Here is a 12,800-nt window from a genome sequence, read left to right on the forward strand (position 1 = left end):
GGCATAGATCCCATCCCTCTTGTGCTGCCCAGTCCTCTCCTATGAAAATCTGGGTCTTCTCCCTTGACAGGGAAAGAACAGCTCCAGGCTGGGACTCAGCAGCAGCTGGCTGGGGTGCAGGTATGGGGCATGCAATTAGCAAATGTAATATGTTTTGGGAGAGTGACCTAAACTTAAGAGGCCTTCTYTGTTTAACCATTTTAAAATCAACATGGAGCAAATCCACTTTTGGATCCTAATCCCTGCACCATTCTTTAGGGCACAGAAAGGTCTCCAAGCCAAGTTTCCGTGGATGAAACCATCTGCCTGCCTTGGGCTGGTCTGGGTGCWCCCTGCAGAATGAGCTGCAGCACCTTGGTGCCTCCCCTGCACTGATAATTACAGGTATGCAAAGCAGTATGGAAATGTGCCTTTCTGGCTGCAAAAGGAGTTGTGTGCCAAAAGTCTGATTCCTCCCTAGAAAATCTTCTCCTCCAAGACCTTCTCCTGTACCACACTGGGTTGAAAGAGGCATCAAATATTCTCCTTGCAGACAAAGGTAAATGGGGGCTCAGACATTTGTTTCGCCTTGAATTCAGCTGATCACTCTGCTGAAAAATTCAAACTTAAAGAACGATAAATAATGTATTACTTTATTTACTTTAATTCAATAAATTGCTTCTCCACAAATTAAGATACATTGCTTCAAATTAAATGTTTCATTAAATCTGAGATTAAACTTTTGGGGGCTGGGGAAAGTATGACTTTAATTTGGCTGAAATCATGAAAACTCTAGAACAAAAGTGACAAAAATTTTACAAGGCGTGGTTGTGCTGGTTTGGTTTCTGCTCCCACTCCTCTGGGAGATCAGTGGGTTTCTCTTTTTGACTCGCCTAGGGTGAAACACTGCTGCAGACTTTCAGCTGCAAATTCAAAGGCAGCACTTCTCTAATCTTAACCAAACCTCACAAGAATGTCCTTTAATTGAAACACTGTGTCTTCTCGACTTTGCCCGGTGTTGTTTCTCCATAACTTTGCTTCGTGGGTGAAATTGCCGTAGTGGCTGGCTATGCTCCAGCCACACTCTACACGCTTTGTTTCAAACACATATAAGTTAAATATATATATGTTAAATATATACGTAAAAGTTAAATATATACATATGATGATTATATATATAYATTTAACTTCCTTTTCGTTGACTCTTGAAGGTGGGATTTCAGCCATATGCTATTTCCCAGTCTYCAAATATAGCCTTCATCTCTAATGAACATGAGATATAACCTCATGTCTCTGTTTTCTGGTGGTTTATACATGCAGGGCTCTTGTACAGGTTTCTACCAGCATGATGGCCTAGCCATAGGGATGAATGGCACAGGTAGATTTACAAAAGTGGAAATCTATTTAGACTGAAATGAAGGAGTTTGCTGGGCACTGACCTGCTTTGAAGTGCACCTAGAATGAGTAATCTGCTACAGGGTGGGTTCTCTGGGGCTTGTTTGGCTACTGCATGTTAGTACCAGCTTTTGAAATGTATTAGGGACTGCTGGAGGGACTTCCAGKCAGTTCAGCACATGCCTCCCTAGGTACTCATGTACCTGTGCACCAATACAGCCCCTGCAGAGCACCTCAGTGCTCTGTGACAAAGCCTTTGCTGCTCAATTTAGGAACAACCTGCAAAAGCAGCTGCAGGAGCAAATAATTTTTAAAGGGTTTCTAATTTTTCTCCTCAGACTCTGCGAGCAGATGAACTGTAGGCGCTATGAAGCAGCACTGGAGGAATGCTCCCTTCTTGTCCAACCCAGGGTTGGAAGGCTTCAAATGACAGRAGTGCTTAAAAGTAGTAGCTTGTGACTGAACCCTTTTTGGTGCCCTCTTCTCCCAACTTCATGGCTCTGGGTCCTTCATTGTAATGGCAAATACTGCAGGTTTGCAAATCTGGGATCATGGATGTCTTTCACAGGAAGGTTAAAGCAGCAAAAGGAGTATTTGAGATATTGGGTGATAAAGGGAGAAGGCCTTGTGGTGCCTGCTCTGGGCTGCTCTGAAGGGGGTTGGTAGGAACCAGGGCAGAGACAAGGCTGTGTGCGTCATTTCCTTTTGGGATTAAAAGGTTTTCCTAGAGAGAAATCTTTCCTGTAAGGGCCTTTTTGCTTTCAAGAGAGGTATTGCTCTTGTGAGTCTTTTAAAGGATTGGCAAAACCTCCTTTTCTGAGTTATCCTTCAGGCACCAAATGGCAGGGGAATGCCCCATGAGGAATGGGGTGCACACAGAGTGAGTTAACCCTGCAGGCAGGATCCCAAACACCTCCTCTGAGCAGTGAATGGGGCTGGAGAAGCAATTTCTGAAATGCATGGCTGTCAGCTCCTGGAACTCTTGGACACACTGGGTCCATGGCAGAGGGCAATTGCCTTTGGATCTGTGAATTGTAATGTCCCTCCGAGATATGGAGAAAGGCACAGCCACGGCAGCAAGTGGGCTTTTGCCAGGAAAACCCTCTTATGTACTTACTATGTAAGTCAAGAGTATTTACAGGAGATCTTGCTGCCTGTAACTTAAAGCTTTAGCGAAACAAATTGGAATTGCCTTCTGGAGACCATTGTTATAAATTACAGCCCCAACATCTGTCCACATCTGCAGTGTCTAGACAACCCGTCTCAGCTAGAACAGCGAGCGTGGGGGAGGCTGTGATCGCAGTGGGAAGGGGGAAGCAGAGGGCTCACACTGGGGCTTGTGCCAAGCACCCTGCTCATGCTGCCCCTCTGCTTGTGAGCATGATGCTCAAAGCAGGGTCCATCCCAGCTTCAAGGGCATCCAAGGCAGGAGGAGACACATCTGGAGAAGACACAACTGCCTTCCCCCATTGCAGATTGATGCCAGCAACAAATTTGGCCCTTGAAAGTCTTGAGTGCTGTTGCCTCATTTATTGCATGTTGAAGGATATGAGGGAAGGCAGTGCCTTCAGCCAGGTTCGTTCCTGGCTTTCCCTGGCCCCTGTGCAGCACTTGCGATAAAGAGGCCGGGCCGTCAGCTGAACGACTGTATTTTTTTTACAGTTCCTAGCGCAAACCTTCTCATTTATATGTAAAGTAGCCATTAGTCATAGCTCTGTTCCCTCACACTGCCTGATGTACAATCACATTTTGCAGTGGATGAATCTTTCCACACAGCTGCTCTGCTATGAATAATCCGTTGCTGGGCCCATAAATCAGAAAAAAATCATGCACCTCCTTTGCCTGATCCTTACACAAAGTCATATATTTTACATGAGGACAAACTAAATATTCATGAGGCTTTAAAAGGCTGTTCTGACTACAAGGTACTTGTTGGGGTTGTTTTTGTTCTGTCGGGTTAGGTTTCGTGGTTTGGGTTTGTTTTTTTGCCCTTGTAAGAAGAAATCTTTCTTACCCCTATGCCACCCTTCAGGCAGCAGCACTGAGCTCCCAGCAATGCTCCTSTGGACTCGTGTTTGCAGAAGGACTGCTGAATTTGTCATTGCTGCTGTCTCAAGGACAGGCTGATGGAAGGTGCTGCAAACACCAAAGGACACATGCCAGGGGAGGTGGCCAGGCCTCAGAGAGTGAAGAGCTGCTTTCAGGGTAAAGAGGCACTTGCAGACCTGTGCTGGGGGCACCTGGCTGGCTGGGAGTCGGGCTGGGTGTTTCTGTCTGTGCCTCAGCCTGGTGCACTACACCGGGGAATCTGACAAGACTATGCAGACAGGGAATGCTGCTGACAGTAGCTGTAGCCTCTGTTCAAGAATGTGGTCACCCTGATTTATTTYAATCCATGTTTTAGACAAAGCACCTACAGAGTCTATGTGACCAGGGCTTCAGCATTTCCTGCTTCCCAGTGGCCAAGCAAATCTGGTGACGGAATAGCACCACGCAGCCGCAGCGGTAAGGCAGGAAACTGGGAAATGAGCTCAGGTTTAATCTGCTCTGGATCCCTGTGAGGATCCTAAAYTCTCAGGATCTGGCTTGCTCAAGACACTCTGCCTTGGCCATCCAGAGCCAGTGATGATGCTGTTCATGCAGAGAGGGCTATCAGTCCCCAGGAGGATCAGGAAACCCTGACAAGTGTGAAGATGAGGTTTTTCACCTTCTGTTTGCTGAATTAGCAGCTCACAATAACTGAGAGGGACCAGTCGTGTCCTTCCCTGCCCTGGTCCCACCTGCCCTTGCAGTAACTCTGCAATTTCCATGATCACAAGAAAAAGCCAGTTTGACTTGCCAGTGAAGAAGTGTTTAGTTTGTATTTTCTGAGTATAATTTTCCTGACACTATAGTGAACTAAAACAGCTCACTGTGCTAGCAAACAGGTTTTGGAGCCAGCAGGTGAGAGGAGGAAACACGTGGCTGTCAGAGACAGGAGAGAGAATGCAGCTCACCTTTCCAGCAGCACAAGGGATAGCATCAGCTCAACCTGTAGTGTTAATCTACAGCCTACACTGTTGTGGTTTCTCTGCAGACAAGCCCTTCTCTCTGGTCATCCCCTCCATACGTGCAGCCTYGCACATCTCCTCACACCAGGTAATGAGTATTGTCCTGCTCAGTGAACATAATTCATACTGTGTGGTCTTGGACTCTTTCCCTTTGCTCTTGCATGACTGAGCGTCCCTTTGTCCTAAAAAAGCCCCTTTGCCCGCAGGCYGCAGGGAGCCATTCTGCCCTCAGTTTCCCCAGGCCACTGCACACCAATCCCCTTTAGCTGAGATACCAGAGCCCTGTGTGAAACATGCCACCATCACGGATGAGCTGGGCTGGAGAGGCTGAGCTGAACCACTGGGAYGTTTCTGGGCACAGGCGTCCCTGTCACCTTCTCACAAGCTCTTATGCTGTCAGACATTGCCTGTGTGCTCACCACTGTGAAACACACCCCCAGTAACAGCTGCTGCCACTGCTGCCGCCAAGTTCTTGCAGGACAAAGGGAATAACAAAAGATTCTTCCATCAGTGAACTTCCTTCTTTCACTTCCCTTCCTTTTTGCTCCAACTTGGAAAGAATGAAGTCAAGGCACTGCCAAAGTAGAGGAAAACAAGGCCAAGCATACACAGATGGTGACTCCACAAATTTAATTTAAAATCATCCTTTATTATACAAAATATTAAAATTCAGGCAATAATGCCCAAAGGAACTGCACTGATTGAAGTTCCCTAATGTTTCATGGCTAAATCTTGCTGCTTCCACCGAGGGTCACCAGGACAAGAAGTGACACCCCTCTGGAGTGCAGAGAAAGGTAGGGCTGTACCTGCTGTACACTGCTTAACCAGTTACTTACTGACCCAATCAGCTTCACTTGAAGCAAAGCACCAGCTGTTCCTTACCCAATTAATGACTGCCACAGCAAATTAACATGGCGTTACACCAGGCGTGGATGTGGTCCRCAGAGTCCAGAATGCACAGAGCAATATGCTATTGCAAAAATAATCACAGTAATATCTTTAGCGTTAGGTAGCATCCTTCATCTGGAAGGATGGTGAGGTCCCCGAGCACTGTATGGCTCATTTCATGCAACGTGCTCTGCAGTGAGGGGGTGGAGGGCAGGGAGGGGGGGGTATGGTTGCTGTTTCAAGGAAAAGTTAAGAGTAGCTGGTCAGAGCAGCTCTGCTGTGGCAGAGACAGCACTGACTACACATGTCCAGCTCCTGCAATCCACACAAATAACTGTTAGGTTGGTTGGTTGGTTGGTTGGTTGGTTGGTTGGTTGGTTGGTTGGTTGGTTGGTTGCAAAGCTGCTAAACTCCAAGTGTGCCTTCTCCCTGCCTGATGCACTACAGATCTCTCCAGTGTCTCTTTGCCCGCTGTGTGATATGACACCTGGATGGTGTGATGACAATTCTCTCCTCTGGCCACGGAGCACATAGGAAGCTGGCAGGTACAGAGCTGGCCATCCAGCTGCARGGAGCATCCCACAGTGGGAAGGGGCCACGAGGCTGGGCTGCAGATACAGAGATCCAGGTGAGGTTCACGTGGCAAGGTGTCACTCCATGATCAGTGATGCTGGGCCAAGCGCTGCTTCTCCGAGTCCTTCCTCAGTCACTCTGTGCTGCGGTGAAGGCTCTTGYCCTATCCCTCTGCAGTGGTTCTGCATTGTGGGGTCCTGGTGGCAGTTTGGCAGAATAACCAAACCACGATCCTCAAACACCCAGTTTAAGTCGAGCACCTAAACACTCATTARTTTTGGCTTCACATAGTTCAGGGACATTAATCCCCTATAAGTTACAGTCCAGACAGATCAATCAGCCTGGAGGGCTTTGGGACACTGGTGTCTAGTGCTGAAGCATTACACTTTCCAATTTTCCTGCAATTAGGCCAGCATCTGATATTATTGACAAATAAACCATGCAATCAAAGCCCTGAGCCTGCCACACTGCTACCAAGAGGATCCATTTACATCCCAAGCCAGCTGCAGGATGCCTGGAGGGAGGAGACACAGGAGAGCCATGCCTCAAGCACTGGCAKCCCTTGGTTGCCTGCAGTACTGTTACAGGAGCCCTCCCTTTGTAATTATAGGATCCCCTCATTATAATTACTGTTATTTATATAATCGTGGTGAGTGTTTTCAGTGCTGTCAGCAGTCTGGAAAGTGCTCAGCCCCACCAGAGTCAAGCATTTCAGGCATTTCAGTGCTAAGAGTCTGAGCATAAAGTATGACAGCCAAGAGTATGGCTGGGCAAGTCCAAGAATGGCAGCCTCTTGTCCTGGTGACATGGAAGCTTTATTTGGAAGATTTCTATGCACTGGGATTGTAGAGGGAGAACATTAGATTATCTCTACCTCCTTATCTCAGGCCATTGTTCTGGGAGTGTAGATCATGCCAGCATCACACCCTGCAAAGGCTGRCATTCCCTGTCACCTCTGCAGGTCACTGGCTGCAGGACACACTACTGACCATGGGGCACCATGTAGGACACATGTCTCTGGGAGGAATCCAGTAATGGGCACATTATCTGCATCCTCTGTTTTCTCTCTGATCATGTTGTCTTAAAATCTGGAGGAGATGGGCTGTTTAGAGATGCTGGTTTTGTACCTGCTTGAAGCTTCACTTTCGTTCCTTCATCAAACACAGGAATGAAAAGAATGGGTTTGAGCTGCATTTGGACAAGCAAGTGCTGATGTTTGTGGCTGGCTTCTTTGCATTTGAATAGGAAGAAATTCAGGGTATCTCACTTAAAATGCAGAGCCAAATATATAAATGCAGCAAGGAAAAGAACCTGAATGTTTTACTAGATGACAAGCTGGCTAGAAATCAGAGTTGTGTTTGCTGTAGAGAAGTAAAAACTTACCAGGGTCTTATGGTTGGTATTAAAACCAGAGGAAGTGATTCCTCTCTATTGATCCATACAAGGCAGCCTCAGGTTTTGGGCAAATGTGAAAAATATAAGAAAACTAGAAAGAGATGAGACAAAGGATTAAACAAGAGGATTAGAAGCAATGGCTGCCATGTAAGCTGGTCTTGTAGGGTGTGCAAAAGAGGAACAGAGGGGATATAGAAAATATTCTCCCGTCTATGTGCAGCTGCTAGTCAACGGATGCTGATCTTTTTTTTTTTTTTTTTTTTTTTTTTTTTTTTTTTTTTTTTTTTTTTTTTTTTTTTTTTTTTTCTGCTTAGTAAGCAAATAAAACTTAGTCCAATTTTCAGGGAAAATTGATCTAGAAACATTGTTAGAAAAAGGGCACCAAAGCACCACGGAAGGCTGTTTATGTACAGCATGGCTTTGAACAAACATCTCTCGACAATGATGTCAGCCTASCCGATTCATTTCAGCAATGCAAATTTTCCTATTTCACATGASCTGTGGAACTTCGGACTGGTGACTTCGAAGTTACCAGACATTTTTGGTACCCTGTAACGGAACGGTGCGCCAGTGCACGGGGCTCAGTTTAGAAGGTTTATCAGCAACAATCGACTCGAGTACCGACAGTGTCGCAACCGAGCAGAGCGTGGGAGCAGCCGAGCCCTCTTGGGGGGAGGCATTTGAAAGAGCGGGGCTGTGACTCAGGAGCCAGCCGTATCTTCCATGCCTGGGAAGGTTTGGAGCTGGAAACTGCCAATACGGCACCTGCAGGACGCACTTCCCCATCTCGCTCTCTCGCCCGCCCAGCGCGGCCGTGTCCATCCCATCCCCGCCCGCACCGCGCACCGTCACGGCCCCACACTACTACAACTCCCGTCGGCCCCCTCCACGGCGGACAGCGCATGCACCAACCGGCTCCCAGCATGCCCATAGCTCCGAGGCTTGCCGGGATTTGTAGTTCCGCTAGGCAAGTCGGGCCCTTGCCAGGGACGCAGCCGGGGACTCCATTTCCCGTGGGCCTGCGCGGCGGCGCCTGCGCCGTACGGGCAGCGCGGCGAGGTGGGGGGGCGCGGGGCAGCGCAGGTTCCCGTCTGTGCTGGCTGCGGCCTTCACTGAACGGGGGGACGGCCCCGGCCCGGCCCTTCAGGACGATGGACCCGGCCGAGGCCGTCCTGCAGGAGAAGGCGCTCAAGTTCATGGTGAGGGGCCGCGGGGGTTGGCGGCGGCGGCGGGGGAGGGTGGGCACCTGTGTCTGTAGGGGGGCGAGAGGGAGCGGGGGGCAATGGGGAAGGGGAGCCGGGCCTCGGAGCAGGGCTGGGCCGGGGGGCGCTGGGCTGGCGGGCGGGGGATGGTGGTGAGCGGGGCCCGGGGAGGGGGAGCCCTGCCTGCGGGGAGGGCAGTGAGCGGAGTCCCCAGATCCGGCAGGAGGGATCATTGGGAGGAGGGGGAGGGGGCTGCGGATGCCACCTGGGAGCGGGAGAAGTTAAACTGGGGTGAGGCAGGTTCTGGCAGAGCGGCCCACAGCCACCGGCAGGTTTTGCGCATGTAATTCTTGGGGTTTCTCCTCTTTTTTTTTTTTTTTTTTTTTTTTTTTTTTTTTTTTTTTTTTTTTTTTTTTTTTTTTTTCCTTTTTTCTTTTTTTTTTTTTGTGCACCTTAGACTATCCTTCTGTACTGCCCACCACCTCTCTGTAATTTTGTTTTTCCTCCYATTCTACTGTGAGATCTCTAAATACTGGCACTTGAGTGTTTCACCTGCTGGTGCAGCAGTGTAACAGTGGTAGTGACTGCGGAGAGCACGTACATTGTTTGGGTTTGTGAGTTGGCCTTTGGTATGGAAAACAGCATATGCATCCACGATGCTGTTCGAATACGGTTAATTTCCATAGATTTGACACATTGTGCACTTAAGCTGTAGCTTCATTCTCTTTTTCTTCATTTCTTGGTATTTCCAAGTGCTTTGGCTAGAAATGTAAAATTTAGAAATGAAAACAAACTGTTGCCAGCTAAATTGAATGTGCATTTCATGTGCCCCAAACTGTTTTTTTTAATCTAAGGATATAATTCAAATGACTGGCAACACTTGCTAAAAGTTTGKTTTGGATTAGTGKCTTCTAGTRGCACAGAATTAAATTTGAACTCATCAGGATGAAGGAATTCTATTAAATCTTCAGAACATATGCCCAAAATTAAATTGAGGAAACACTACTTGCAAAYTTTAGTTTTTAATTGAGCTTTGAAACACTTGTTTGGCTTTGATTTTTTAATCTGGAAGAACTTGTTTCTTTCTTGAGACTTTTTGACCTTTTTGCTAGTAATCTCCAAGTTTGTCAGATTTATAGTCTCAGCTCGGTGAAGTGGAAAGATACTATGGACACCTAAATAAGCAAGGTAGCAATTAGTAATAATGAATGGCCCYCTTTGGTGTGGGATTGGCCAAAGGAGTGTCCCAGATCCTGCACTGCACTTTTATTTGGCCAAGCTTGGTAATTACAACCTGCCTCTWGATAGTGAGTTTCACATCCTGAAAAGTTTCTGCTGAAACATTCTTGTCTGCTGCCAGACAGCATTGTGAACGTGTTACAGTGACATCTCATACTTTTTTTCTCCCCCTGTACTAAGATTCTCGTTCAAGTGCTTAGTCCAGGCGATTTGAGGTAGTCTGTAAGATTTGGCCTGGAGTTCTGGAGGCCGAGGGGATCCCTGTCCATGATGCAGCTAGCAGTGTTCCATTTGAGCAATAGAGCTCCCTGACACTGGGGAGAGGCCTGGGCATGAGAGGAAGCTGCTCTTCTGGGAGATGCCTCTGTTAAGAGCACCAGATAAAGGGAGGAATTATCAAGACCAGGCTGCACTGAAAGCTAAAAGCCAACCTACATTCTTTAATGTTTTATTGAAATACCTCTTGTATGCAAAATRCTTGTAAAATGTGCAGTGAAAGATGTGGTTTCCCTCTGTCTGCTCTGAACTTCTTAGGGTGTTTTTGCTTACAGGTTGAGAATAGAGTAAGCAAAGCTTTWGTTAAACATGTCTCAGGCTTTTGCTTTAGCACCCGTTGGTCCAGAGCGTGGCTCTTCAATTCTTCTGATGAAGTAAAGCGTTTGTCAGACTTGGTGGGGTCTTCTGGTATTCCTGGAAGGGTGGCACCGGTAAATACATCAGGATACATAAAATATCAGTTGCAATATCATCTTGGCCCTCCTAGGAAATGTCTTTACCTTGTAACACTCAAGACAGTTCTCAGGCACTGCAGTAATGGCACTGGTACAGTTATCCACACAGAGGTAGCAGATCAGCCTGTGCATCCTCTCAGCTAATGCTGAATCATTCACAGTGGATTGCCTTGTCCATCCGAGTGTGTGATATGCTTYATTTGCATCTTCCTTATTAGGTGGCTCACAGTTTGGCTTGAGGTGGGTTTTGCTGTTAGTTACTGATTTTCCCTGAGAGCTTCCCAAGGAGCATTGTAGGTAAATATTCAAATGTATTTTGGAGGTATGAGGCCTATTATCAAAAGCAGGAAAGACAGCTTTGGTTTTGATATGTATTTGGGGTAGGTTTCGTTTCATATTGAAAAGCAACCCTCTAGGTGGTAGTATGTTTGTGCTTCTCTAGAAAATAGTACATTTTCCACTTAAAATGTCAGTACTTAATTTTTGACATTGACTTAGAGCAGCTCTCCTGAGTCACAAGGTATCAGGCAAGATGGACCAGGTGATCTGATTTTAATTTTAATAATCAACTCTTAACAGAAAAATGTCATGGGGAAACTCCATCCAGTGCTAATATTATGACTGAAATTATTTTGCTTTAAAGCATCTCTATTTGATGCTTTGAATACTCTCTTCTTTTTCTGTGTGCCTATGTCTGTGCAACTTTTTGATGGGAGTAGAAGGCAGCTGCCTTTTCACTGTCTGATACTGGCTTGATTACTTGCCAGTGAAGCAGTATTTGCATTTAACTTATATCTGCTACCAGTTTCCTGGTTATCTGTGGTCAGGTACAATATGTATAATCTAATACTTTAAGGTTTAAGTAAATTATTTAATTTCATTTGCTTGCTCAATTTACCTCTATATCTAAGACCTAATTTATTCCTGGTATTAAATTGCTGTGTATTAACACTATACAATATTGAGCAACTGCTCACCAGGGAAGATTGTTTTTGCTGGTGAATGAGTGTATCATGTGTTCTGCACATCATCTTTCAAAAGTTTTGTTGGTTTTTTTGTTTTGTTTTTTTTTCTTTTTTTTCTTTTTTTTTGAATGAATGAATGAATGGAAGATGTTTCATAGATTTAAAGTACAGTCTTTTAAATTATATAGTCCAGTGTTCTGCAGCTACAGCAAGGATTTTACCAGAGTGGAACCTTTCTTAGTTCACTTCAGCTTCTTTCTTGTACAGTACTACTGATGAAACTACACTCTTTATAAAGTACACTATATAAGAGCCTGATGCACAAGCTAAAGAGGGAGGTGAACGTGCCCATTAGCCTGGAMAAATGTACACAGAAGTCCCACCCAAAACCCCTTCCCTTACAGAGTTCTGCTTTTTTGCTTAGAGGAATATGGGATTTCCACAGTCATAGTCATTTACAAAAAGAACAAGGAATCGGGATGTTCAATAAGTAACTTTCATGTTTGAATAAGTGTTTGAAACTGTAGATACAGTATTTAAAGTAYGAGTGTGATAGGCTCAACTGAGACTTTGATTAAATGTCATATAAAGTAAACTACATAAGCCTGCATAGAATAGTAGATATTTTTTCAAAGTAGCTTCAAATGGTTCTGTTAAGTATACGAATGTTCTGATGATTATCTTTTTAATTAAAATGAGAAATCTTTGTTTAAAGTGGCATTCTTTTTTACGGCCTGTTACAGTCTCTGTAACAATCATTTCTTAAGTCTGAACGTTTTTAATTCCAGGAATCCATTTATATAAAACTATGTTTAGACTTAATTAAGGAACGATTCTTACAAAGCTTGTAAATAGCCAGGAAAAAAGGGACAGAAAATAAAACTGACATTCACACTTAACAGAATGATTGTTACAAGGTATGTAATATGCCATAAAAATACAATAAAGCCCTTTTTATAAGAGTTCATATTTTTTGTTCCTCATTTTGAAAGGTATTTAAGAAAAATATCAAAGCTCTGTGAAGCGACATCTGTTTTCTTGAATGGACTAGCGACAACTTCAGTTGCGTTTAATCAGCAGTGCTTGGATCAGTACCTGACCAATTTGGGGTCCCATCTAGGATCATGTGAGAGGCAAAAGCTTGGTACTTAATGAACTTTTACTTTCTCAGTTTTTATGAATGAATTAATTTGCAATAACTTGTTTATTTTCCTGGCTCATAAATAGGGAGAAGTCAGTCTGAGTGTTCTTTGTGAGTTTTTTCTGTTTCACCTCCAAAATACCATTTTCCTTTTCTTTTTGGATGATAGAGTTCTAGGAGCTGCTGATGGGCCTTCCAGTTTCAGAGGAGAACCAGAACCTTCTGGTTGTGTTTTAAGATGC

At 45.3% G+C, this 12,800-nt stretch overlaps 1 protein-coding gene across 8 annotated transcripts in view; it reads left to right on the forward strand.

The window, feature by feature from the left end:
- Window positions 1-8,329: 8,329 nt before the first annotated feature.
- The window catches only part of BTRC (beta-transducin repeat containing E3 ubiquitin protein ligase), a 112,967-nt gene continuing 108,496 nt past the window's right edge, over window positions 8,330-12,800 (forward strand). For all 8 annotated transcript variants that reach the window (XM_057380024.1, XM_057380057.1, XM_057380050.1 and 5 more), the window contains exon 1: window positions 8,330-8,479. In XM_057380024.1, coding sequence (XP_057236007.1) covers window positions 8,432-8,479 — 48 coding nt within the window. In that variant the 5' untranslated portion in view covers window positions 8,330-8,431. The remainder of the gene's footprint in view (window positions 8,480-12,800) is intronic.

This window comes from Malurus melanocephalus, unplaced genomic scaffold, assembly GCF_030028575.1.
Source record: "Malurus melanocephalus ecotype Western Australia unplaced genomic scaffold, MMel_1.1 scaffold_12, whole genome shotgun sequence".
In the NCBI taxonomy this organism is placed as follows: domain Eukaryota; kingdom Metazoa; phylum Chordata; class Aves; order Passeriformes; family Maluridae; genus Malurus; species Malurus melanocephalus.